This window comes from Rhinopithecus roxellana, chromosome 1 (genome assembly GCF_007565055.1).
Source record: "Rhinopithecus roxellana isolate Shanxi Qingling chromosome 1, ASM756505v1, whole genome shotgun sequence".
Lineage (NCBI taxonomy): Eukaryota > Metazoa > Chordata > Mammalia > Primates > Cercopithecidae > Rhinopithecus > Rhinopithecus roxellana.
This window is the reverse complement of record NC_044549.1, coordinates 196,377,337-196,404,089: the sequence shown is the minus strand read 5'-3', so window position 1 is coordinate 196,404,089 and position 26,753 is coordinate 196,377,337. Positions and strand designations below refer to the sequence as shown.

The 26,753-nt window shown below is 46.5% G+C and overlaps 2 protein-coding genes across 4 annotated transcripts; one reads left to right on the top strand and one right to left on the bottom strand.

Annotated features, from left to right (window-relative positions):
* The first annotated feature begins 756 nt into the window (after nt 1-756).
* On the top strand, nt 757-2,602 carry LOC104670956 (7-alpha-hydroxycholest-4-en-3-one 12-alpha-hydroxylase). The gene has a single exon (XM_010374333.2). It carries the CDS (start codon nt 1,091-1,093, stop codon nt 2,594-2,596), a length of 1,506 nt encoding a protein of 501 aa, XP_010372635.1. The 5' UTR covers nt 757-1,090; the 3' UTR covers nt 2,597-2,602.
* Nucleotides 2,603-11,229: 8,627 nt separating this feature from the next.
* On the bottom strand, nt 11,230-26,540 carry ACKR2 (atypical chemokine receptor 2). Of its 3 annotated transcripts, none has more exons than XM_030935580.1 (3): nt 26,116-26,540; nt 25,727-25,878; nt 11,230-12,607 (listed from the first exon to the last, which is right to left on the bottom strand). In XM_030935580.1, exon 3 carries the CDS (start codon nt 12,575-12,577, stop codon nt 11,423-11,425), a length of 1,155 nt encoding a protein of 384 aa, XP_030791440.1. In that variant the 5' UTR covers nt 12,578-12,607; nt 25,727-25,878; nt 26,116-26,540; the 3' UTR covers nt 11,230-11,422. The 3 variants fall into 3 exon arrangements, with proteins under 3 accessions (XP_030791440.1, XP_010372634.1, XP_030791449.1); XM_010374332.2 differs by having other exon boundaries at nt 25,727-25,875; XM_030935589.1 differs by lacking the exon at nt 25,727-25,878.
* Nucleotides 26,541-26,753: the final 213 nt, after the last annotated feature.

The window sequence follows — 26,753 nt, the reverse complement described above, 5'->3', positions numbered from 1 at the left end:
AGTTGGGCAGGTGAGAGGGCTGCACGTGAGAGGCTCAGCCTCTGCTTGAAGAGTCGTCATCTGGGAGGCTCTGTGGCCTCCTCAGATGAATTCATTCACACTAATACCCCAAGACGGAGTCAACACCCCCTCCAGAAGCTCAGCCTTCTCAGTATCTAAAGCCCCAGCATCGATGCCTCTTTTCTTTGGGTTAGGGGTCAGAGCTCTTGTGGAAGGGCATATAGTAATTCTTCACTTGCCTTTGACTGTGTACTGTGTGCACATGGAGGTAGGAGCAGACGTGACTTCAACAAGGCCATGCCCCCTTGGCAAGTATCTTTGAGACCAGAGAGGAAGACAGACTAGGGAAAGGATGACGAGATAAGCATGGGGCTGCCGTGAAGTCCAGGGGAGCGTGCAGAGGTAAGAGAAAAGGCTTTAGGATACTAACTAACATATATGGAGCACTAGCATGAGCCAGGCACTATTCTAAGTGCTTTGCAGGTTTTATCTCTTTTTGCCTCACAACAGCACCTATGAGACACTTCACAGATGAAGGAACGGAGGCACAGTGAGGTTAAGTTACTTGACCAAGGGGGCCAACTAGTAATGGAGGCATTTGTTGCATCTTCTAAAGATGATGAAAGAGTAGATGTGAGATTTTGTAAGTGCTTGATTCATTTCTACCGAATGAACTGGCAAATAAATAAATGCATATGTAAATGGGGGTGTAAATAGTCAGTCAGCCACGGAGGTGGGAATGGGCTCAAGGCAGGCTTAGAGAGAAGGTGCAAGAGCTGAGTCTGAAAAGGCCAGAGCAAAGTATGAAGCTGGTGAGCAGCTGTGACCATAGCTGGAGGCTTCTCTTTGAGCTTTCTCCTGTTTACCTCCTCCTCCCCTACATGACCAGTCAGCCAAGTGTTAAGTCCAGGGGAACATTTTGCTGCTTCCAAGTACTGTCTCGCTAGTGTTATTTGCCATAACTTGTGGCCACAGGGCAAGGTCCAGGTGCTCAGACCTTTACATCCTGGACTTTCCAAGACCTCCCAAAGCTCTCTGGCACCCAGGGAACAGTGTGTGTGTCGACAGCTTAATCCGCAGGAGCATAGCCATGGTGCTCTGGGGTCCAGTGCTGGGAGCTCTGCTGGTGGTCATTGCTGGATACCTGTGCCTGCCAGGGATGCTCCGACAACGTAGGCCACGGGAGCCCCCTCTGGACAAGGGTACTGTGCCCTGGCTTGGCTATGCCATGGCTTTCCGGAAGAATATGTTTGAATTTCTGAAGCGCATGAGGAGCAAGCATGGGGATGTGTTCACAGTGCAGCTAGGGGGCCAGTACTTCACCTTTGTCATGGACCCCCTCTCCTTTGGCCCCATCCTCAAGGACACACAGAGAAAACTAGACTTTGGGCAATATGCAAAAAAACTGGTGCTGAAGGTATTTGGATACCGTTCAGTGCAAGGGGACCATGAGATGATACACTCAGCCAGCATCAAGCATCTGAGGGGGGATGGCTTGAAGGATCTTAATGAGACCATGCTGGACAGCCTGTCCTTTGTAATGCTGAAGTCGAAAGGCTGGAGTCTGGGTGCCAGTTGCTGGCACGAGGACAGCCTCTTCCACTTCTGCTATTATATCTTGTTCACAGCTGGCTACCTGAGCTTGTTCGGCTACACGAAGGACAAGGAGCAGGACCTGCTACAGGCAGGAGAGTTATTCGTGGAGTTTCGCAAGTTTGACCTTCTTTTCCCCAGGTTTGTCTACTCTCTGCTGTGGCCCCAAGAGTGGCTAGAAGTGGGCCGACTCCAGCGTCTCTTTCACAAGATGCTCTCCGTGAGCCACAGCCAGGAGAAGGAGGGCATCAGCAACTGGTTGTGCAACATGCTTCAGTTTCTGAGGGAGCAGGGGGTACCTTCAGCTATGCAGGACAAGTTCAACTTCATGATGCTGTGGGCCTCCCAGGGGAACACGGGGCCTACCTCTTTCTGGGCCCTCTTGTTCCTCCTGAAGCACCCAGAAGCTATTCGGGCTGTGAGGGAGGAAGCTACCCAGGTCCTGGGTGAGGCCAGACTGGAGACCAAGCAGTCCTTTGCCTTCAAACTCAGTGCCCTGCAACACACCCCAGTTCTGGACAGTGTGGTAGAGGAGACACTGAGGCTGAGGGCTGCACCCACCCTCCTCAGGTTGGTTCATGAAGACTATACCCTGAAGATGGCCAGTGGGCAGGAGTATCTGTTCCGCCGTGGAGACATCCTGGCCCTCTTTCCCTACCTCTCAGTGCACGTGGATCCTGACATCCACCCCGAGCCCACTATCTTCAAGTATGATCGCTTCCTCAACCCTAATGGCAGCCGGAAAGTGGACTTCTTCAAGGCAGGCAAGAAGATCCACCACTACACCATGCCCTGGGGTTCGGGCGTTTCCATCTGCCCTGGGAGGTTCTTCGCACTCAGTGAGGTGAAGCTCTTTATCCTGCTTATGGTCACACACTTTGACTTAGAGTTGGTGGACCCTGACACACCACTACCCCATGTTGACCCTCAGCGCTGGGGTTTTGGCACCATGCAGCCCAGCCATGATGTGCGCTTCCGCTACCGCCTGCATCCTATAGAGTGAGTTCGGCCAAGCCAGCTGCAAACCTAGCCGGAGGGATTCTATTGGGTCTCTCACCTGTTCTCACCCCTCTGCAGCCCCAAGCCCCCATTGGCCACCCTTCCTTCTGGTCCTGTGGCACCCCCTACCTCTGTTCTGCCTGTCCTCGCTCTCTCCCTGCCTAGTCATCTGACAAGTTTATCATTCTCTTTAAAATACCATCTCTCAGAGTGGGTTCTGCTGAACCCTCCTCTCACAGGAAGTCCAGGGGAAGGAGGAGTATCTTGTTTTGGGAGATGATGCCTGCCTTGAGAAGTCCTGAGTACAGAAACTGTTTCCCCCCAGACATGAGTAACATGGCATCTTGCAAACATCAGCCTCCATCCTCCCACCTTGCTTTAGTTTTTTCAGCAACACTTATCGCATATCCTATGGAATTCAGGCTCTAGAACAGTGTCATCCAATATAAATATGAAGCAAGCTACATGAGTAGTGGGGTTTTTTGGTTTTGTTTGTTTGTTTGTTTGTTTGTTTGTTTTGAGACAGAGTCTTGCTCTGTTGCCCAGGCTGGAGTGCAGTGGTGCAATCTCTGTTCATTGCAACCTCTGCCTCCTGGGTTCAAGCAATTCTCCTGCCTCAGCCTCCTGAGTAGCTGGGATTACAGGCACGTGCCACCTTGCCCAGCGAATTTAGTTTCCTGGTAAACACATTTTTAAAAAGTAAAATGAAACAGAATTCATTTTTATAATACTTTACTTAATCCAATATATCCAAAATATTGACATTTCAACGTGATCACTATTAAAAATTTTAACGAAATAGTTTTTACCTTCCCTTTTTCATCCTGTCTTCAAAGTCTGGTATGTACTGTATTTTTGCAGCTCTTCCCAGTTCGGACTAGCCACATTCCAAGTGCTTCATCGCCATGTGTGGCAGGTGGCTGTCCTATTGGATAGCACAGGTCTAGAGAAACGCTACCTTTTTTTTTTTTTTTTTTTTTTTTTGAGACAGTCTCGCTCTGTTGCCCAGGCTGCAGTGCAGTGGTGTGATCTTGGCTCACTACAACCTCTGCCTCCAGGGTTCAAGTAATTCTCCTGCCTCAGTCTTCTGAGTAGCTGGGATTACAGGCTCACCCCACCACACTCAGCTAGTTTCTGTATTTTTAGTAGAGACGGCGTTTCACCATGTTGGCCAGGCTGGTCTCGACCTCCTGACCTCAGGTGATCCACCTGCTTCGGCCTCCCAAAGTTCTGGGATTACAGGCGTGAGCCACTGCACCCAGCCAGGATGCCTTTAATGTCGGAATTATTCAAGATCCCTCCTCAGTGCCCATGTCTCCCCTACCTCAGGGTACTGTCAACCCTCCCTTGGTTTCCATGAATATTGCTGAACTCAGAGCTTTCTCCTATCCCCAGACCCCCATGGGAGTCTCCCAGCACCTCTGACTCAGCTTGGCCAATGCAGAACTTGGCATCTGAGCCCCTGCCTCTTCCCTGAACCACTTGTTCTCCTGATTTCCCTGCTCTCTCTGCTCAGAACACTACCAATCACCCCATCTCCCAGAGACACTGTCCCTCCTCCTCTTTCACCTTCATACAAGCAGGCCCCCGTCCTGTCAGTACACCCCCTGTGATGCCTCTGAAATGTGTACCCTTTTCCCTTCTCCTACTGTCATTCTTATACCTGTGACCTCTGCATTTCTCTTCTACGCTGCTGCCAGAGGCTTTTTTGCCAAAAGCACTTCTGACTGTTACTCTTTTACTTTCCTGGTTCCCTTTTGACTTCACACACTTGACATTTAAATTTTGTCACAGATGGTCCCCCTTGCCTTCACATACCTGATGTTTAAATTTTGTCACGGTTGGTCTCCAAACTCCCCAACTTTGCCAACTTTCTCCAATGAAACCATCCCTAAAGTAGAAGCATTGCTTTTCCCGCCCATGCCAGTACCAGCTACTCCTTCCTGGAAGACTTCCTGGATTTCACTCATCCCATCCTCTGGCCAGAAATGGCCTCCAAACTGTGGAGCTCCTGCAGCACCATTTGTATCATAGCATATCTGTTATGTGTCGTTGCTTTCTGTATCTTGGTTTCTGCCTGCTGCCCACTTCCCCAGACTGAAGCCTACTGGGGCATGGTATTTTATTCATTTCTGACCTCCAATTCCCTAAGTGAAGATTAAATGTTAGAAACCTGACTTCTAGTCTCAGCTATTTTGCTTTCTGTCCTCAAATCATTTCCTGGCCTTAGCCCTCCAATCTGTGAAATGAAGACAACGCCCCTTCCCAGCGTGCTTACCAGTGCTGCAAGAGGGTGAGGGGGTGGCTGACATAGCTGCAGCTGGCTGATGGCAGGGCCCCAGCTGGAGCTGGGACAGGAGAAAGAACGATTGTGGGAACTGGATAGAGGGTCTTGGAGGAGGTCGGCCCAGGCTGCATGGACCCCCTGACCCAGTGACCAACCAGTGGAGCTTCTCTCTGCTACTTCTATCTTACATCGCTGGCAGCCTCACATTTCTCCTGAGGCTGCCTGTTCTTCTCTGCCAAGAGAGTAGGCAGGGGTCTGAGCTGGGGTGAGAGTCTGTCCCCAACTAGCTGTGTGACCCTGGGCCAGGGCTTGCCTTTCTCTGAGGTCAGCTGCCCATAAATGCTGATGTCTGCCTGGGGCTTGATAAAGCTCTGCCTGGTTAGGAGAAGCTGAGATATCCCAGCCTATTCCATAAGGACCAGGAGCACAAGGAGAAGAGTTGAGTAGGGGGCATGGAAGGAGGAGAAAGGGGCTGGAAGGTGGAAGACTGTCCATGGGAAACGTACCAATGACATATCTGCCCAGCCAGGCCCTGTGCCCAGTACAATGGGGCTGGGGTTATGGGGAAGCAGGAACAGAGCCTTCACACACCTCCTTGGCCCTCCCTAGACCTTGGTGCTATGTCTCCTTTTATGCCTCATACCCAAGGGAATATGGACCAGGATTGGCCTGTGGATTGGCTGGGGTGGGGCTGAGGGCCTGAGTTCCCTGAGTCAGGACCAGAAGGTCTCAAATGGGAGTGACCATGTGCAGATAGGAACTTAATGGACCCTGTGGCCTTTCTGAGAGCCCCAGAGGAGATGCTTGGGACCGAGGGAAGCCTCAGCGGGTGAGGTGTGAGGTGAATGCAAGTGTACCATCCTGCAGTCAGCGATATCCAGCATAACTACAGGCCCTCCAGGAAGCAAGAGCCCCCAAGGATTGGAGTGTGGGCAGGGAGCCCAATGCCCCATGCTCACCTGCTGGCATGAGAGGGTCCCATGGCCCATGTAGCTCTCTGCCCCCTGCATGAGGACTGCTGCAGCCAACCCTGGCAGAGGCCTTGAGCAGGAGGAAGACTGCGACCACCAAGGATGCCTCTAGTCACCACCCACCCAACCCAGTCATTCTGCCCCCAATTCCTCATTTCTGTGCCAAATGTTTTCTTCCTCTCATCCTTTTCCTCATCAGGACCTCAGAGGAAAGTCCACTAAATGTGTTCTCTCTAAAGATGGTTTATAATAAAGCAAGATCAGGGGTGGCTTTCCAATGGTGAAATTTCAGGCACCTGGGAAGGAAAAGAGATGCTTTTCTCATAGAGAATTACTGGAGTCAAAACATCACATTTCATGGCGTTGAGCATGGGCAGCAGTCCTGCCCATGGGCAAAGCAACTTCTACGCTTCTCCCTAGGTCAGCCTATGGGAAGAATCCACCTTGCCTCAGAGCCTGAGGGTCAGAGGAATTCTGATTGCTTTCCTGAGACCCCTGGGAAAGGTTTGAGCAGTGCAGTCAGGGAGCCAGACCTTGTCAGGCCTTTGGGGAGACAGACAGCAACAGGAGGAACCAAGGCCCAGGCCAGAAAGTAAGGCTGGGATGGAGAGGGCTTTATCCTGGCCTGGGCTGTGAGAGCTGCCAAGCTGCTCTCAAACTATGTAGCATTTAAGACAGTGACAGAGAATGAGGTACCTGCAGCAAGCCCTTGCCCTCTCCTTTGGACATAGGCTTCAGGGCACTACTTGTTATATTCTTGCCTTTTGCAGCAAGTATACACTCACACACACACAGAGAAAGGCATGAAAGAACAAATAGGACTGGGTGAAGTGGCTCACGCCTGCAATCCCAGCACTTTGGGAGGCCGAGGTGGGCACATCACTTGAGCTCAGAAATTTGAGACCAACCTGGCCAACATGGTGAAACCCTGTCTCTAAAAATTCAAAAATTAGCTCATGCCTGTAATCCCATCTACTCAGAAGACTGAGGCACAGGAATTGCTTGAACCTGGGAGGCAGAGGTTGCAGTGAGCTGGGATCATGTCACTGCACTCCAGTAAGACTCTGTCTCAAAAAAAGAAAGAATAGGAAACTTGCAGGCACATAATCAGACCCACTTGGACACAGTGACACAGCTGCATCATAACCAACTACACAACCATATATACTATGCACAACCCACACAGCAACACAGACACATGCACACATACTTCCCAGACACATAGGCACACAGACACACACAAATCCACCAATGCTGGTGTGACAAGCCCTGCTGGGTGTCCCTTGCCTGACATCTTCTCTGTGCATCATGGGCACAAAGTCAGGGCCTCCGAGCACCTAGACCCTGTTGGTGCAGCTCAGGCTGTATCTCACCAGCCAGGCTGGCAAACGAACAGAAGTTCCTTGTAGGACAAGATTTCCGGAGCTCTGAAGTAGAATTCCATCCTCCGCATCCTCAAACAAATATCCACCTTCAGATCTAGAGCTTCATTTCCCAGGGAACTAGGAAGCTCAGAGTCCTTCCTGATGGTGTGGAATTGGGGGCCTTGCGGAGAGAGAACTAAAGGCAGAGCTGAGAGAGACTGGATGTGGGGAAGGCACAGGGCAACTTGTGCTACATCAAGAGACCGCCAGACGGCACATGATACATGTGCTATGACTACGCCATCAAAAGCTCAGGGGAAGAGAAGAAACAGCGGGAGAAGAAACAGTGGGCAGAATACTGCTTGCCTGTTCAATCCTCTATCAGCCATTCACTCACAAAAAAAAAAAAAAACTTATCCATTCATTCCAAAAAGAATCTACTATACTCTGAGCATGTATTGAAGCACAGGGGATGCAAAGTTTACACATGGCAAAGTCCCTGCTCTCATGGAGCTTATGTTCACCCAGCCGTCTGTTCTCCTACCCTCCATTCCATCCACCAAAAAGTTTCCTTTCCTGTGTGCCAGGTTCCACGTTCAATTGTGCAGGGCAGACATGGTGGGACATGTGCAGGTGGAACCAGGTAGTTCTATGAGGTGGAAAGAGCAGTTGAGTGCTTCAGAAGCTTGGGAAAGAGAGATGCCATGTGGGCAGGCAGCTCCCTGGGGAAAGGCTTCTCAGTGGATGTGTCGGGGGGCAGGGAGAATGCCAAGCATTAGAGACATGAAGAGAAAAGCACTGGGCACAGTATATCAGTCAGGAATCTTTAGGTTGCAAGTAACAAAAACAACATGACTCCACATGGAAAGGAATTTATTGGTTCTTGTAACGGTCGAATCCAAGATTGGGACGAGCTTCAGAGGTGCTTTGTTTCTGAGGCTCAAACAGTGCCCTCAGGATCTGCTCACTCACATGCGCTATCTCCTTCACCTTCTGAAGTTTGGGTGGAGGAAGGAGTAGCTCCAGATCTCAAACCCTCTCAGCTTCAGTTTCATGCCTGTCTTCTCGCATGTTCTAGTGACATCGCACTTCATTGGCTCTGCCTGGGTCATGTGCCCACCCCTAAAAAAATCACCATGACCAGGGAAATGTGAAGGCAGTAACTGACCCATGTCCCATGCTCCACCCAACCTCCTCTCAAAACACAGGGCAGAGTGACCAAGCAGTGGTGTCCCAGAGAAAGTGGGATTCAGTTATAAAACAAGGGTGAGGGAATACCTGCCTGGAAATTATCCTAATTACACAAGGGTGCCCACAAGACCAAAGGCATAGAAGTTGAAATGTTCTGGAAATGAAAAGGGAATGGAGGAGTATGAGGGCTAGAAGATGTATGGGGTCCTATTTGCAAAAGCACTAGCCTTGACATCAGACAAAGATTTTGGACTTGATTGTGCAGGTTCCAGGGAAATCTGAAGGCTTCTGAGATGGGGCCCAGGCCAAGTGTGTTCACTGCCTCCTTCTGCAGACTGCACATGGTCCTGGGACATTCCCTGGGCAGAGCACTTCCAGGCCCTCCTGATTGCCAGATGCTGGGGCCACCATCAGGGCTACAAGAATGGTCCTTTTAATAGTATTTCCCAGCTGGACTACAGAGAATGTGGAACCCTGGTTAGTGGAGGACCTTAGGCTCTTTTTCCCCAGCAATGCCAGAAGGAAAATGCTTCCTCCTCCACCTGTGCATTTAATAGACACTTTCTGAAAACCTACACACTCGGCCCTGTGTTAGGGGGTTGGGTACAGCAGTGAGCCTAACCAAGATCCCCACCTTGTGGAATTCACCTGGGACAATGTGGGTGGGGACAGTAGCACTGAACCTCACAAATAGGAGAAACATATACAACGTCTGAAAGAAATAAGTGCTATTGAAAAAATTAAAACATAGAGCATCAGGAAGATCAGGAGCGTCAGAGATGGGCAAGTTTGTGTTAAATAGGTTGGACAGGTGAGTGAAAGGTGAGATCTGAGCTAAGACCTCAGGAGGTGAGAGAGTGAGCCAAGCAGACAGCTGAGAGGAGAGCAGTCCAGGAAGAGGAATCCCCAGGGGGATGTGTCAAGAGTGTTTGAGATCAGTTGTGTCTGGAGCACTGGAGGCTGGTGGACATAAGGGCAGAGTGTAGCCAGGGCGGGTGCAGATCACACAGTCCTTAAAGGATTACTGTAAGGAGTTGGGCTTGTTAAATAAAAACTATGGTAGGCCATTGTTTTGGACTAAGCTCCTGCACTAGGTCCCAGCTGACCAGACCAAACCAAAATGGAATCTGTTGTATGAAAGTTCCATTTCCTCAAACCGAAACTAAGTTGTTATCTGATCTTTGAGACTCCTGGAGACAGAGTTAACAGCCAAATTCCCAAACATGACAGTTTCAGTTGGCGTGATAATGCAGACAGTAACCATGCTCATGATAATGAAGTGCCCCCTGTTTTAATCATCATTAAAAAGTAACCTGAAGAAACCTGATGTCAAACACCCTGTTCCGGCCGTATATAGAAAGTAACTTTGAAATGATCAGTCTGGCTCTGTGCAGTGGCTCACACCTGTAATCCCAGCACTTTGGGAGGCTGAGGCAGGCAGATTGCTTGAGCCAAGAGGTTCCAGTCCAACCTGGGTAACATAGTGAGACCCTGTCTCTACAAAAAAATACAAAAATTAGCCAGGTGTGGTGGTGTGCTCCTGTAGTCCTAGCTACTTGGGGGGCTGAGATGGGAGGATCACTTGAGCTCAGGAGGTGGTGGCTGCAGTGAGCCATGATTGTGGGAGTGGACTTCAGCCTGGGTGACAGAGTGAGACCCTGTGTCAAAAAAAAAAAAAAAATCAATCTTCTTTTTGTTCTTCATTTCTTCCTGCTTTCGACAGCCCTTTCCTGTCTATAAAACTAACCTCTTCTACCCAGCTCATTGGAACACTCTTTCTATTTTATGTAGTGAATCTGTTCCTGATTCAATGAGTGTATCGCCTGATTCTAGAGTTGCCAATAACGCTGAGACCTTGAAACTAAATTTGTTGTAATCTGGTGTTTTGACAGGCTGATGCTCTGAGGGAGGAGGGAGTAAAGGCTAAGAGTGTCAGGATCACTCTGCTGCTAGGTGCAGATGAGAAGGGAGGAGAGCAAGAGAGAGGAAGCACAGGGGCCAGCTGAAAAACTATTGCAGCAATTCTCCAGCCTGGCCAACATGGTGAAACTCCATTTCAAATAAAAATACAAAAATTAGGGCCAGGCATGGTGGCTCACACCTGTAATCCCAGCACTTTGGGAGGACAAGGCGGGTGGATCCCAAGGTCAAGAGATCAAGACCATCCTGGCCAACATGGTAAAACCCTGTCTCTACTAAAAATACAAAAATTAACTGGGCATGGTGGCAGGCGCCTGTAGTTCCAGCTACTCAGGAGGCTGAGGCAGGAGAATCGCTTGAACCCGGGAGATGGAGGTTGCAGTAAGCTGAGATCGCGCCATTGCTCTCCAACCTGGGCAATGAGAGTGAGACTTCATCTCAAAAAAAAAAAGAAAAAAGAAATAAAAAGAAAAAGAAATACAAAAATTAGCTGGGCATGGTGGCAGGCGCCTATAGTCCCAACTACTTGGGAGGCTGAGGCATGAGAATCGCTTCAACCTGGGAGGAGGAGGCTGCAGTCACTGCACTCCAGCCTGGGCAACACAGCAATAGAGCAAGACACTGTCAGAAGGAAGGAAAGGAAGGAAGGAAGGAAGGAAGGAAGGAAGGAAGGAAGGAAGGAAGGAAGGAAGGAAGGAAGGAAGGAAGGAAGGAAGGAAGGAAGGAAGGGGAGAGAGAGAGAGAGAGAGAGAGAGAGAGAGGAAGAAAGAAAGAAAGAAAGAAAGAAAGAAAGAAAGAAAGAAAGAAAGAAAGAAAGAAAGAAAGAAAGAAAGAAAGAAAGAAAGAAAGAAAGAAAGAAAGAAAGAAAGAGAAAGGACCATTGTAGGAATTCAGAAAAGAAAGCATGGTGTCCTGGAAGCAAGTGAAGAAAATGGAGGAAGAAGGCAGGGGCGAGCAAATGCTGCTGATGGTTGAGAACTGAGAACTGACCACTGGGTTTAGCAACATGGTCACTGAGGCCCCTGGAAACAGCACTTTGAGTGGATGCCCAATTGAGCTGGTTCCCACCTGTTCCCACCAGACTGAGGTTTGGTCACTCAGGCTGATTTATTCCCCACATCCTCCTTGTTAGGGGAGTTCTCAGACTGCCTCTCCCCAAGGTCATTCATGCCAGTCATTTCTTCTTGGGCAGTAAGTATGCTGCTCTCAGAACAGTTGGATAATGGGGCCTGGGCAGTGCCAGGTGCCAGGTGCCATCCAAGCACAGCGGCCAGGAAAGCCTTCAGGTACTGGCGGAAGCGGCGACTGGAGAAGGCATACAGGATGGGTGAAAAGCAGCAGTGAAGGAAGCCAGTGCTCTCTGTCACCTGGAGTGTGTAGTCTAGGTGCTGGCTGACCTTACAGTTCCCGAATACTTGCAGGTCCAACAGCGTATGCAGAAACAAGGTGAGATTGTATGGGAACCATAGCACGAAAAAGGCCACCACCAGGGCTGCAGCTATTTTTAGAGCCCGGCCCTGGCCTGGGGGCCTCAGCCTCACCAAGACACAACCAATACGGGCATAGAAGAAGATCATGGCAAGGAGTGGAAGGAGAAACCCTAGGAGGTTCTGCTGGAAGCGGAGGAAGAGCTTCCAAATGGTCCCGTGCCCGCCGAAATCTGCGTGGCAGTTCCACACACCCTTGGGATTTTCATGTGTCTGTACAAAGACCATATCAGGGATGGAGACGGCCAGGGACACAGCCCATACTATGGTAGCAAGGAGCAGGCTCTTGGCCCGGGTCCTCAGCCTGTGGTAGGGCTGAGCATGAACGATCTCCAGGTACTTGTCCAGGCTCATGCAGCTAATGAAAAAGATGCCACTGTAAAAGTTAGTAGTATAAAGAGTGCTCACCATCTTGCACAAGAAACTCCCAAAGACCCAATGCCAGGCCACGGAGATGCCCCAGAAGGGCAGTGTCACCAGAAACAGAAGGTTGGAGATGGCCAGATTCAGCAGATAGACCTCAGTCATCCGCCTGCGAGGCACGTACCGGAGCAAGACCATGAGAAGAAGAAGGTTCCCGCTCAGGCCCAACACAAAAATCAGGCTATAGAAGACTGGCAGGAAGACTTTGCCAAAGGACACCACTGCATCCTTCCTGCAGAGCATGAAGGTCACCTCATCCAGGTAGTCATAGTAATAGAAGGTGCTATTCTCAGGACCGGCATCCTCAGTGGTGAGTGGCTGCGGAGAGGCAGTGGTGGCCATATTGGAAGGAAGTGCCCCAGTCCCGACGTCCTGTAGAGGTGTGGGGAAAAAATATGGTGAGACCTAGCATTCTCTACCTTTCTCTGAACCCACTTTTGCTGCTGCACTGGAATGTCCAATAGACTCTTCAAATCTACATCAGCACCTGCAGTCCAGCAAGTAAGAGTACAATCTTAGGGAGCCATCTGCACCACTTAATGGTTATGTCACCAAGATATCCCCCTCACCTTTGTCTTATAACTGAATCCCACTTACTCTGGGACACTTACTCTTGGATAAGCAACTAACCTTTAGGTGTTCTCAGAGTATGTAATTCTTTCATTATGGTTTTGTTTCTTTATTTTTCTCCTTCATTATTTAAAAATACCTATAGTGTTTTTCAAATTCTTCTTTATTCTTTAGGGATATCAATTCATCTATTTAATGTGTCTCCTGACCCTTCCTCATGTACGGCTTATAATTTTTTTTAATGGCAGCTTAGCTTCAGTGGAGCTTTTTTAAAAAAAATTTTGTTTATTATACTTTAAGCTCTGGGATACATGTGCAAAACGTGCAGGTTTATTACATAGGTATACACATGCCATGGTGGTTTGCTACACCCATCAACCTGTCATTTACATTAGGTATTTCTTCTTCTTTTTTTTTTTTTAATTATACTTTAAGTTCTAGGGTACATGTGCACAGTGAAGTATTTCTCCTAATGTTATCCCTCCCCTAGCCCACAAGCCCCCAACAGTCCAGGGTGTGTGATGTTCCCCTCCCTGTGTCCATGTGTTCTCATTGTTCAACTCCCACTTATGAGTGAGAACATGCAGTGTTTGGTTTTCTGTTCTTGTGTTAGTTTGCTGAGAATGATGGCTTCCAGCTTCATCCACTTCCCTGCAAAGGACATGAACTCATCCTTTTTATGGCTGCATAGTATTCCATCCTGTGTATGTGCCACAATTTCTTTATCCAGTCTATCATTGATGGGCATTTGGGTTTATTCCAAGTCTTTGCTATTGTGAACAGTGCTGCAATAAACATATGTGTACATGTGTCTTTATAGTAGAATGATTAATAATCCTTTAGGTATATACCCAGTAAGGGAATTTCTGGGTCAAATGGTATTTCTGGTTCTAGATCCTTGAGGAATTGCCACACTATCTTCCACAATGGTTGAACTAATTTACAGTCCCACCAACAGTGTAAAAACATTCCTATTTCTCCACATCCTCTCAAGCATCTGTTGTTTCCTGACTTTTTAATGATCACCATTCTAACTGGGATTAGATGGTATCTCATCTCATTGTGGTTTTTATTTGCATTTCTCTAATGACCAGTAATGATGAGCTTTTTTTTTTTCATGTCTGTTGGCCGCATAAATGTCTTCTTTTGAGAAGTATCTGTTCATATCCCTCACCCACTTTTTAATGGGGTTGTTTTCTTCGTGTAAATTTGTTTAAGTTCTTTGTAGATTCTGGATATTAACCCTTTGGCAGATGGATAGATTGCAAACATTTTCTCCTGTTCTGTAGGTTGCCGGTTCACTCTGATGATAGTTTATTTTGCTGTGCAGAAGCTCTTTAGTTTAATTAGATCCCATTTGTCAATTTTGGCTTTTGTTGCCATTGCTTTTGGTGTTTTAGTCATGAAGTCTTTGCCTATGCCTATGTCCTGAATGGTATTGCCTAGGTTTTCTTCTAGGGTTTTTATGATTTTAGGTCTTACATTTAGGTCTTTCATTCATCTTGAGTTTACTTTTGTATAAGGTGTAAGGAATGGGTCCAGTTTCAGTTCTCTGCATATGGCTAGCCAGTTTTCCCAACACCATTTATTAAATAGGGAATTTTTTCCCCATTGCTTGTTTTTGTCACGTTTGTCAAAGATCAGATGGTTGTAGACCTGTGATGTTATTTCTGAGGCCTGTGTTCTGTTCCATTTGTCTATATATCTGTTTTGGTACCAGTACCATGCTGTTTTGGTTACTGTAGCCTTGTAGTATAGTTTGAAGTCAGGTAGTGTGATGCCTCCAGCTTTTTTCTTTTTGCTTAGGATTGTCTTGGTTACATGGGCTCTTTTTTTGGTTCCATATGAAATTTAAAGTAGTTTTTTTCTAATTCAGTGAATAAAGTCAATGGTAGCTTGATGGGGATAGCATTGAATCTATAAATTATTTTGGGCAGTATGGCCATTTTCATGATATTCATTCTTCCTATCCATGAGCATGGAATGTTTTGCCATTTGTTTGTGTCCTCTCTTCTTTCCTTGTAGTTCTCCTTGAACAGGTTCTTCACATCCCTTGTAAGGTGTATTCTTAGGTATTTTATTCTCTTTGTAGCATTTGTGAATGGGAGTTCACTCATGAGTTGGCTCTCTGTTTGTCTGTTATTGGTGTATAGGAATGCTTTTGATTTTTGCACACTGATTTTGTTTTCTGAGACTTTGCGGAAGTTGCTTATCAGCTTAAGGAGATTTTGGGCAGAGACAATGGGGTTTTCTAAATATACAATCATGTCATCTGCAAACATAGACAATTTGACTTCCTCTCTTCCTATCTGAATACGCTTTATTTCTTTCTATTGCCTGATTGCCCTGGCCAGAACTTCTAATACTATGTTGAATAGGAGTGGTGAGAGAGGGCATCCTTGTCTTATGCTGGTTTTCAAAGGGAATGCTTCCAGATTTTGCCCATTCAGTATGATATTGGCTGTGGGTTTCTTATCAATAGCTCTTATTATTTTGAGATACGTTCCATCAGTACCCAGTTTATGGAGAGTTTTTAGCATGAAGGGGTGTTGAATTTTATTGAAGGCCTTTTCTGCATCTATTGAGATAATAATGTGATTTTGTCATTGGTTCTGTTTATGTGATGGATTACATTTATTGATTTGCATATGTTGAACCAACCTTGCATCCCAGGGATGAAGCTGACTTGATGTTGGTAGATAAGCTTTTTGATGTGCTGCTGGATTTGGTTTGCCAGTATTTTATTGAGAATTTTAGCATCAATGTTCATCAGGGATATTGGCCTGAAATTTTCTTTTTTTGTTGTGTCTTTCCCAGGTTTTGGTATCAGGATGATGCTGGCCTAATAAAATGAGTTAGGGAGGATTCCCTCTTTTTTCTATTGTTTAGAATAGTTTTGGAAGGAATGGTACCAGCTCCTCTTTGTACTTCTGATAGAATTCAGCTGTGAATCTGTCTGGTCCTGGGCTTTTTTGGTTGGGAGGCTATTAATTACTGCCTCAATTTCAGAACTTGTTATTGCTCTCTTCAGTGATTCCACTTCTTCCTGGTTTAGTCTTGAGAGGGTATATGTGTCCAGGAATTTATCCATTTCTTCTAGATTTTCTGGTTTATTTGTGTAGAGGTGTTTATAGTATTCTCTGATGCGTCTATAGTATTCTCTGTTTGTGTCTACTTGATTCTTGTCTCTTTTCTTCTTTATCAGTCTGGCTAGTGGTCTATCTATTTTGTTGATCTTTTCAAAAAACCAGCTCCTGGATTCAATGATTTTTTGAAGGGCTTTTCATCTCTCTCTCTCTCCTTCAGTTCTACTCTGATCTTAGTTATTTCTTGTCTTCTGCTAGCTTTTGAATTTGTTTGCTCTTGCTTCTCTAGTTCTTTTAATTGTGATGTTAGGTTGTCGATTTTAGATCTTTCCTGCTTTCTCCTGTGGGCATTTAGTGCTATAAATTTTCCTCTAAACACTGCTTTAGCTGTGTCCCAGAGATTTTAGTACATTGTGTCTTTGCTCTCATTGGTTTCAAAGAACTTATTTATTTCTGCCTTCATTTCGTTATTTACCCAGTAGTCATTCAGGAGCAGGTTATTTAGTTTCCATGTAGCTGTGTAGTTTTGGGTGAGTTTCTTAATCCTGAACTCTAACTTGATTGCACTGTGGTCTGAGAGACTGTTTGTTATCATTTCCATTCTTTTGCATTTGCTGAGGAATGTTTTACTTCCAATTATGTGGTCAACTTTAGAATAAGTGTGATGTTTTGGTATCAGGATGCTGAGAAGAATGTATATTCTATTGATTTGGGGTGGAGAGCTCTGTAGATGTCTATTAGGTCCACTTGGTCCAGAGCTGAGTTCAAGTCCTGAATATCCTTGCTAATTTTCTGTCTCATTGGTCTGTCTACTATTGACAGTGGGGTGTTAAAGTCTCCCATTATTATTGTGTGGGAGTCTAAGTCTCTTTGTAGGTCTCTGAGAACTTGCTTTATGAATCTAGGTGCTCCTGTATTGGGTGCATATATATTTAGGATAGTTAGCTCTTCTTGTTGCATTGATCCCTTTACCATTATGTAATGCCCCTCTTTGCCTTTTTGATCTTTGTTGGTTTAAAGTCTGTTTTATCAGAGACTGGGATTGCAATCCCTGCTTTTTTTTTTTTTTTTTTTTTTTTTTTTTTTTTTTTTTTTTGCTTTCCATTTGCTTGGTAAATATTCCTCCATCCCTTTATTTTGAGCCTATGTGTGTCTTTGAATGTAAGGTGGGTCTCCTGAATACAGCACACCGATGGGTCTTGACTCTATCCAATTTGCCAGTCTGTATCTTCTAATTGGGGCATTTAGCCTGTTTACATTTAAGGTTATTATTGTTATGTGTGAATTTGATCCTGTCATTATGATGTTAGCTGGTTATTTTGCCCATTAGTTGATGCAGTTTCTTCATAGGTGTCGATGGTCTTTACAATTTGGTATGTTTTTGCAGTGGCTGGTACCAGTTTGTCCTTTCCATGTTTAGTGCTTCCTTCAGGAGCTCTTGTAAGGCAGGCCTGGTTGTGACAAAATCTCTCAGCATTTGCTTGTCTGTAAAGATTTTATTGCTCCTTCACGCATGAAGCTTAGTTTGGCTGGATATGAAATTCTGGATTGAAACTTCTTCTCTTTAAGAATGTTAAATATTGGACTCCCACTCTCTTCTGGCCTGTAGGGTTTCTGCAGAGAGATCCGATGTTACTCTGATGGGCTTCCCTTTGTGGGTAACCCAACCTGTCTCTCTGGCTGCCCTTAACATTTTTTCCTTCATTTCAACCTTGGTGAATCTGAAAATGATGTGTCTTGGGGTTGCTCTTCTCGAGGAGTACCTTTGCGGTGTTCTCTGTATTTCCTGAATTTGAATGTTGGCCTGTCTTGCTAGGTTGGAGAATTTCTTCTGGATAATATCCTGAAGAATGTTTTCCAACTTGGTTCCATTCTCTCTGTCACTTTCAGGTACACCAATCAAATGTAGATTTGGTCTTTTCACATAGTCTCCATATTTCTTGGAGGCTTTGTTCATTCCTTCATATTCTCTTTTCTCTAATATTGTTTTCACACTTTATTTCATTAAGTTGATCTTAAATCTCTGATATCCTTTCTTCCGCTTGATTGATTCAGCTATTGATCCTTGTGTATGCTTCACGAAGTTCTTGTGCTGTGTTTTTCAGCTCCATCAGGTCATTTATATTCTTCTCTAAACTGGTCATTCTAGTTAGCAATTCCTCTAACCTTTTTTCAAGGTTCTTAGCTTCCTTGCATTGGGTTAGAACATGCTCCTTTAGCTCAGATGAGTTTGTTATTACACACCTACTGAAGCCTACTTCTGTCAATTCGTCAAACTCATTCTCCATCCAGTTTTGTTCCCTTGCTAGTGAGGAGTTGTGATCATTTGGAGGAGAAGAGGCATTCTGGTTTTTTGAATTTTTAGCCTTTTTGCACTGGTTTTTCCTCATCTTCGTGGATTTATCTACCTTTGGTCTTTGATGTTGGTGGCCTTCAGATGGGGTTTCTGTGTGGATGTATTTTTGTTGATGCTGTTCCTTTCTGTTTGTTAGTTTTCCTTCTAACAGTCAGGTCCCTTTGCTGCAGGTCTGCTGGAGTTTGCTGGAGGTCCACTCCAGACCCTGTTTGCCTGGGTGTCACTAGCAGAGGCTGCAGAATGGCAAATATTGCTGCCTGTTTCTTTCTCTGGAAGCTTCACCCCAGAGGGGCACCCATCAGATGCCAGCCAGAGCTCTCCTGTGTGAGGTATCTGTCAACCCCTGCTGGGAAGTATCTCCCATTGAGGAGGCACAGGGGTCAGGGACCCACTTGAGGAAGCAGTCTGTCCCTTAGCAGAGCTCAAGTGCTGTGCTGGGAGATCCACTGCTCTCTTCAGAGCCAGCAGGCAGGAACATTTAAGTCTGCTGAAGCTGCGCCCATAGCCACCCCTCCCCCCAGGTGCTCTGTCCCAGGGAAATGGGAGTTTTATCTATAAGCCCCTGATTGGGGCTGCTGCCTTTCTTTCAGAGATGCCCTGCCCAGAGAGGAGGAATCTAGAGAGGGAGCCTGGCTACAGTGGCTTTGCCAAGCTGCAGTGGGCTCTGCCCAGTTCGAACTTCCCAGTGGCTTTGTTTACAATGTGAGGGGAAAACCGCCTACTCTAGCCTCAGTAATGGCAGATGCCCATGGGGCTTGTTTTATCCATAAATGTCCAATGCATCCACCCTGGCTTTGGGTTTTCTTTACTCCTGTCACCTGAGGATTCCCCTTGCTTTTTGAGAGTTTTTAAATATTTTATTTGTAAATAGTTTCATATCAATATTTTCTTTTCTTTCTTTTTTTTCTTTTCTTTTTTTTTTTTTTTTTTTTTTTTTTTGAGATGGAGTGTCGCTCTGTCACCCAGGCTGGAGTGCAGTGGTGCAATTTCGGCTCATTGCAAGCTCCATCTCCTAGGTTCAGGCCATTTACCTGCCTCAGCCTCCCGGCCATTCACCTGCCTCAGCCTCCCGAGTAGCTGGAACTACAGGCACCCACCACCACGCCCAGCTAATTTTTTGTATTTTTAGTAGAGAGGGGGTTTCACCATGTTAGCCAGGATGGTCTCGATCTCCTGACCTCATGATCCGCCCGCCTCGGCCTTCCAAAGTGCTGGGATTACAGGCATGAGCCACCGCGCCTTGCCTCATATAATATTTTCAATGACAAATATTTAATATTTTAAATATTTTATCCAGTATTTCTGTTTGTAGCAGAAAGGTGTGATCCATCATGTTGATGGGCTCAGAACCTACTAAACTTTTCTACCTCTCAGTTTCCTCATCTTTAAAATGAAAATAATAACTGTGCCTATCTTGTGATGTTCTTGTTATGCTTAAATGTGATAATACATGCAGAGCACTTTAAGTTTTACAAAACTGACTGGAACATAGCAAGCATGCAATAAATGCGAGCTTAAATTATTGCTTTGCCCAGAACTGAGTTCATCATTTCCCCACCAGCCCCTTTCTTCTTTCCTAGGCCTATCTAACTGAATGACTCCACCAACTATTCAGTCACCTAAGACTGAAACATGGGATATCTTGCAGATTCTTTCCTCCTAACCCTCACAACCACCCTGTGAGTCTCTCCTCTTGAATCGGCCCACTTGTCTCTAAGTCCTATAAAAATATGTACATGACACTCTTTTAATGAAATTAAGACAAATGAAACAAAACATATATACTTTTGAAGGAGTACAAATAGATAACAGGAAGACATAGGAATGAGAGGCACCAAATTCAAGATGGCAGGTGCCTGGGCAGAAGCCAGCAGCATGGGATTGGGATGGAGCATGGAGATGGGATGAGTCACTGTCCACGGTCAAGTGTCATCTAAGGCAGTGACATCCCAGAATTGTATTGCTTTGTTTAAAATAATTTTTTGATGAGAGCTTCACATAAACCAGTGATACAAGTATGTCATGAACTAAGAATTAGGCTCAAATCTGTAGTGTGTTCCAGGAGAAAGAGAGGTGAAGACAGACTTCATGTTGAACAAAGAGCACTCACCAATGGGGAAGGGGGCTTGAGGAGGAAAGAGGAAGGAGATAAAAAGGAATTTGTGGCCCAAGCAGGCAATTGTGAAGAGCCACTGAAGAGGGGCCTGTAGATTACTGAGGGTCATGGGCCACAAACTGAGAAATGCAAATCAGCTCTACCCCATACTTCTGGATTTTATTTTTTAATATTTTACTTGCATGAGCTTGAACTTTTTAATATGTTCAATGCCCCCTTGTATTTATTCTGTAAATTATTTATTCTTTTAATGGGTGGGATGCTCATTTTATGAGGTCTTATAATAGTGAGGATGTTAACTTTTTTCATATATGTTGCAAACATTTTCCTTAGCCCTTTCTGATAAAAGTTTTATCCCCTTTTTTCAGGCAGACTTCGAAATAAATGTTGACTTGGGTCCTCAGTTGGCCCAAAGTATCTGTGATACCATGGTCTCATGGCTGGTGGAACAATTCAGTGCTACTAAAGCAGAACCTCTTCTGAGGGAGTCCTGGAGTGCTCCCACTCTGTGAGCCTCTGCCCCACCCTTGGGCTCCTATCCAATGGCATCTGGACCAGATGCTGTGGAAACCACACATGACCTGTCCCCACCCCAGGAGCTCAGCCTGAGTGGCTTTATCTAAGGCCCAGCTCTGTTCCTGATCAACCTCAGGAACTTTACCCAGTGCCCTTTTTTTTTTTTTTTTTTTTTTTTTTTTTTTTTTTTTGCTGGTCTTCCTGTCCTCTCCTCTGCACCAGGGGCCTCCTGGCCTTCAACTCCTCCCTTTTCTGGGCAGCAGTAAGGACACTCCTAGCATATGGCTGGAGCTGGGAGCCTGTGAGCTGCTGCTGCAGAAGGAAGATGTGAGGAGTGTACTCGGGCCTTATCAGGGCTTATTACTCAGGAGGTGACATTGATTAAACACCAGATTTTCTGAGCTGCTGACATGGACCTTGATCTTGACTTGATTTCTCAAAGCCCTCTGACTTTTGTTTCAGCAAACAACCAAGTCTGATGAATGTTTCAATCAAAGCCAGAGGTCAGAGTCAGCAGACCCTGCTAGTCCAAGCCACCTTTGTTCTCCCTCTACATGGAACACTCTATCCCCTTCCCACTCAAGGTCTTTAGCCTCCTGATCTTTCACTCTGGGAATCTTTTCAAGTCATGCTCACTTCTGGAGCAACCATCCTCCTATCACTTTCATCAGTAAAGACAACAAAAATGACAACAGCAATCAGGCCTTTACCCTCCTGATCTCTCACTCTGGGAATCTTTCCAGGTCATCCTCACCTATGGAGCAACCATCCTCCTATCACTTTCATCAATAATGCCAACAACAGTGGTAACAGCAAGTAGGCCTTTACCCCTGATCTTTGACTCTGGGAATCTTTCCAGGTCTCCCTCACCTCTGGAGCAACCATCCCCTCCTATCACTTTCATCAGTAATCCCAACAATGACAGCAGCAGTCAGCACTCCCATATGCATGTTACAGCTGACCGGGCACCTTCATATGCACTGCCGTAGCCTTGTAAGGCAAATCAGGAAGGAACCATCAGCCCCATTTAATCCAGGAGCAAAGCAACTTTACCAGGGTCACACAGGAAGTCACTAGCCAAGCTGCATCTGAAATCCAAGTCTTCAGACTCCAGGCACATGGTGCCTTGTCCCTGGTCCCACCTCATCCTTGAAGGCTGGGCACAGTGGCTCATGCTTGTAATTCCAGCACTTTGGGAGGCCGAGGTGGGTGGATCACCTGAGGTCAGGAGTTTGAGACCAGCCTGGTCAACATTGCAAAACCCCGTCTCTACTGAAAATACAAAATTAGCCCGGCGTGGTGGCAGGTGCCTGTAATCCCAGCTACTTGGGAGGCTGAGGCAGGAGAATCACTTGAACCCGGGAGGCAGAGGTTGCAGTGAGCTGAGATCACACCACTGCACTCTAGCCTGGGCAACAAGAGTGAAACTCCGTCTCAAAGAAAAAAAAAAGAAAAAAAGAGAAAGGTGTGATTGAGTCTTTGCTGGTTGTCCAGGATCTTACCCTCACTGGGAGATATCCAGGGCTCCCCTCCCTTAGGTCTCTCAGGAAAGTCACAGTTGAGGCAACAAGAGGAAGGATATTGTGACAAGGATGCAGCCATGTTAGTTGGGCTCCTTCTATGAGTTGAACACTCACATGTAATTTTCTCACCTTATCTTCGCCATAGTTCTGGGAAGCAAAGTGAGTATAATCCCTACTTTCCAGATAAAGAAACAGGTGTGGAGAGGTGAAGCCCAATTGTCCACAGCCTCAGATTAGCAAATGGGGGGCCGGGGATTGGATGGCCCTCAAAATGTGAGGTGGAAGTGATGACCCCATCCTCCCCACACTCCCTTTCAAAATGGATCAAACTTAAATTCGAAGGTTGAGGTTCTGACAGTGGGACTTCTGGCCTCAGCAACTACTGGCAGGAAGGTTCAAAGCCAGTGGTGTGCTGAGAGCCAGTCATGGCATCTGAGAGGCATTAAACAAATGATCATGGAATTAACCAACTCTGCGTTCAGTGATGTTAAGTTGGTAATTTGAAACTGGGAATATTTACACCATGACAAAAGCTATAAATCAAGGCTTTCCTCTCCTCTGCCATCCTACCTCCCCTGTGCCCCCAGCCCAGAGCTGGTTGTCAAACCTTCACCAGCACTCCCCTGATCAGACCCCACACAGCTTGACCAAACCCTGCTTGACTCACTGAACCCTCTTTTGTGTCTCCCACATCTCCCCTCTTCCACCTTAAACATCAATTTCACGACCACCCTCCCCACAGCCAAGAAGCCTATGGACAGGGTCACATGTAGGTCCCTCAGGTGCTGAAAGCACACCCATGCTGAGTGTACTGTTCACAGTGCAGCTGATTCAGCATGCAAGCTGATCACATAAACAAGATTGAATGTGATCTCCAGAGGCCACACCAGCCTTTGAAATATGAAACCAAGGATATCATTTGAGATCACTTCTAGTGGAAAATACTTTTGCTGGCTTCCTTTGAATGTGGAAATCATATCCTCCTTTAAAATACAATCTAGAGTAAGGGCTTTAAATGTATTAACTTATTTAATCCTCACATTTACCTGATAGAAGTAAATACTATTATTAGCCCCGTTTTAGAGCTGAGGATACTAACACACAGGGAAGTTAGAGAACTGGTCCAAGATCACAGAGCAATTGAGTAGTAGAGCCAGGATTTGAAACCGGGCGTCCATGCTCTTAAATGCTAGGTTACAATACAACTCAAAGAAAATAGTAAGCACAGCCAGGTGCAGTGGCATGCACCTCTAGTCCCAGCTACTTGGGAGGCTGAGATTGGTGGATTCCTTGAGCCCAGGAGTTTGATACCAGCATAGGCAACATAGCGAGACCCTGTCTCAAAAAAATAACAGTAATAACAACTAGGTTGTAGATCCCCTCACCTGGGCTTTATATGTAATAATGCACTGACTTCTCACAATAACCTTATAAAATGGGCCCCATTTTACAGATGAGGAACTGAGACTCAGAGAAGGGGAGTAACGTGCCCAAGGACACACAGCAAGTATACGGCAGAACTGGAAACCAAGTTCCTGCAGCTGGCTCCAGAGCTGGAGCCCCAAATCACACACTGGGAGTTCAGCCTGTGTGCGCCCCTTCCTCGGGCTTGCAGGATGAACAGCTGCCTTCTGGACGGTCTGCATAGGAAGCATATTTGGATCGTGATTTATAAAACACAATGAAGATAATAAAAACCAGTCCTGACACTTACACAGGGCTTTGTGTTTCCATATACCCTTTTTTTTTTTTATCCCAGTCATTGCTGTGTCTTCCTGGCTCCCTCATGAAGGGGTGAACAAGTATCGCCTCTCTGGTTTCCCAGGAACTCCAGGGCCACACTGCAAGGCAGGCACAGCTGGCCAGAGGAATCAGCTGGCCTCTGATTGCAGACCACTGCATGCTCTCTCTCCTTACTTTTTTAACATGTTATTTTTTTCCTGATTACCATAATAATATATATTCAATGTAAAATGTAGAAATACAGCGGAAAAATAAGAAAGAGGCCAAAAAACAAAAGTCCCCTGTGATGCTACCATTGCAAAAATAACCCACAGGAACATCTTGGTGTATCCTGTTTGCTTTCATGCTCAGAGTCACGTCTGGTACACCAGATTACACAAAGTCTGGCTGGAAGGGAGTGGTCTTATCCATTCCTCAGCAGGGCAGGAGTCCCCCTTGCAGCCTCCAGCTAGAAATAGCTCCTGAGATATGTGAGGCCCGCCTGCTCCCCACGCTCCCTGGGATCCCACATCACTTACTGTTTCCTGGCCTGGTCAGGAAATAGAGATGTTTGTGACGTGTATAATATCACAAGAGTAACCCTCCTCCCAAAGCTTATTTCAGCTAACAAAAAGTAAGCACTTTTAGAGCCTGACCCTTCAAGGAGCTGCTGCTGCAGAAGGTGAGACTTTCATGTCTTTCCCAGAATGTTTTTTGATGTTTTGTTTTTTGCCTCTCTCCTTGTTGCCTGAAATGTCCCCGTGAGAACAACTTGCGTGTGTATTTCAGCATGAAAATGAAACCCCACCATCCCCAGAAAGGGCAGGACACTCAGCATGGTAGAATAGACAGAATAGGCAAGGGTAGAACAGACAGAATACAGCTTGACTCACTTCTTAATGGCTGTGCAACTCTGAGCTCATAATTTAACCTCTCTGAGCCTTAACTTTCTCACCTATAATATGCCTCCCTTGCAGGGTTATTATGATAAACTAAGGGCCTGGCATATATTATTGGTTCTCTTCCAGCCCCTAAAATGAATAAATTCGCTGATTAAATGACACTTGATTCAGGCTGGGATGCATGGGAGGGGATCCAGGGGCTATTTGAATCTGGAACTGTTTTGGGCAGAAGGAAGGGGCCAAGAATTTGGGAAAGGAGGAGGACGGGGAGAGGGTGGACATGTGCAAAAGAAGAGACCACAGAGCTGTGAAACTTTGGCCCTGGGAGAGAGGCCCTTAAAGACCATCTCATCTGCCCCATTATCTTACAGCTGGGAACACTGAGGCCCAGAGATGGAAAGGAATGCCTGAGCTCCCCCAGCCAGGTTGGAGAACCAACTCTCAGGGGTTTTCAGAATCTGCAAAGCATATTCTCAGAGCCAGAGTCAAGGAGGGGAAAGAGGTCAGAAGACCCATCACTCTCAAGGTGCTGGAAACAATTGCTCCAACAGCTGCCCTGGAGAGAAAGCTCTGCACTGACTTAGCACCTTCCTCTTCCCAGCACCTGTGCCCACTCCCCAAGCCACCGGGTTCAGTCTCTCCCTGTGGCCCCTGGGCTGTCCCACCGCCACCCTCCACCCCAAGTGTGGCTATAACCTACCGGAGCCAGAATGACTTGCTTGGGAAGGTCCACCACAAGCCTGAAAGGAGAGAGCAGTGCCCAGGTGCCTCTTCCTCAGGGAAATGCAGAGAGAGTGTAATTCCTCTCCATGTACTCATCCCCTCTCTGGACAGCAGCCTGCGTATATCCTGCTTTCAACCGGAAAAAAAAAAATCCCTTTGCCTTTGCCCCAGCCCTCATCTCAGCTGCATAGCCGTGAGCTATTTCTCTCATTGATAAGAGTCAAGCTCAGATGACCTCCCACCCTATAAAAGAGCATCCCCCAAAGACAGTGTTTGGAAAGCATGTATCCCCTCTCTGGAATGATTCCCTGGTAGCTGGGTCAAGTCCACTAACAGCCCATCCCAGACGTCCAGGCCTTTGCTTACCCTGTGTCTACCTGAAGAGCCTTCCCAACATCACCTTCAGAGATCCTGCCTCCAGCTTCTTCATCCTGGATACCTTCTCAGCAAGATCTCACTCCCATTCTGCCCCAGTTCTAAACTCCACCCAATCTCTTTCTCTGGCCATAACTCCCACTAAGCAGGGCTGTGTCTGCTACACCCACTGTGTCACCAATAGTTTCATCTCCCAGACTTTCCTAATCATCTTCCCTCTTTCCTTCCCTTCTCCCTGACTCCCCTTCATAGCATCTCTGTATGGTTAGCCTCTTGTTTAACTATCTGTTCCCCTGCTGGGTCAGGAGCTCTCAGGGGAAGGACCATATCAGACCCCCCAACCAGAGCCCAGGGACAGGCCAGAGACTGAATGAGTGAGTGAATGAATGACTGTGGATATATGATGCATTGCCTGCCACATGCTTAGCAGTATGGGGGCTCGCCTTCCCAGCACAACATCTGTGGTCCAGGATCAGTATCTCAGCCGCCCTCACCTCCAGTCCCACTGCCCCCTTGATACACAGCAAGTGCTTGGTGAATGCCTGTTGTCTTCACCTGAACTGAGCAATAATAGAGCAGTAATGTCAGGTGGTTAAAGGCATGGCATTGGAGTCACACACAGCTGGGCT

Bases quoted from the DNA above. Each gene is read 5' to 3' on its own strand.
- LOC104670956 (XM_010374333.2), top strand. From the start codon at position 1,091: ATGGTGCTCTGGGGTCCAGTGCTGGGAGCTCTGCTGGTGGTCATTGCT.
- ACKR2 (XM_030935580.1), bottom strand. From the start codon at position 12,577: ATGGCCACCACTGCCTCTCCGCAGCCACTCACCACTGAGGATGCCGGT.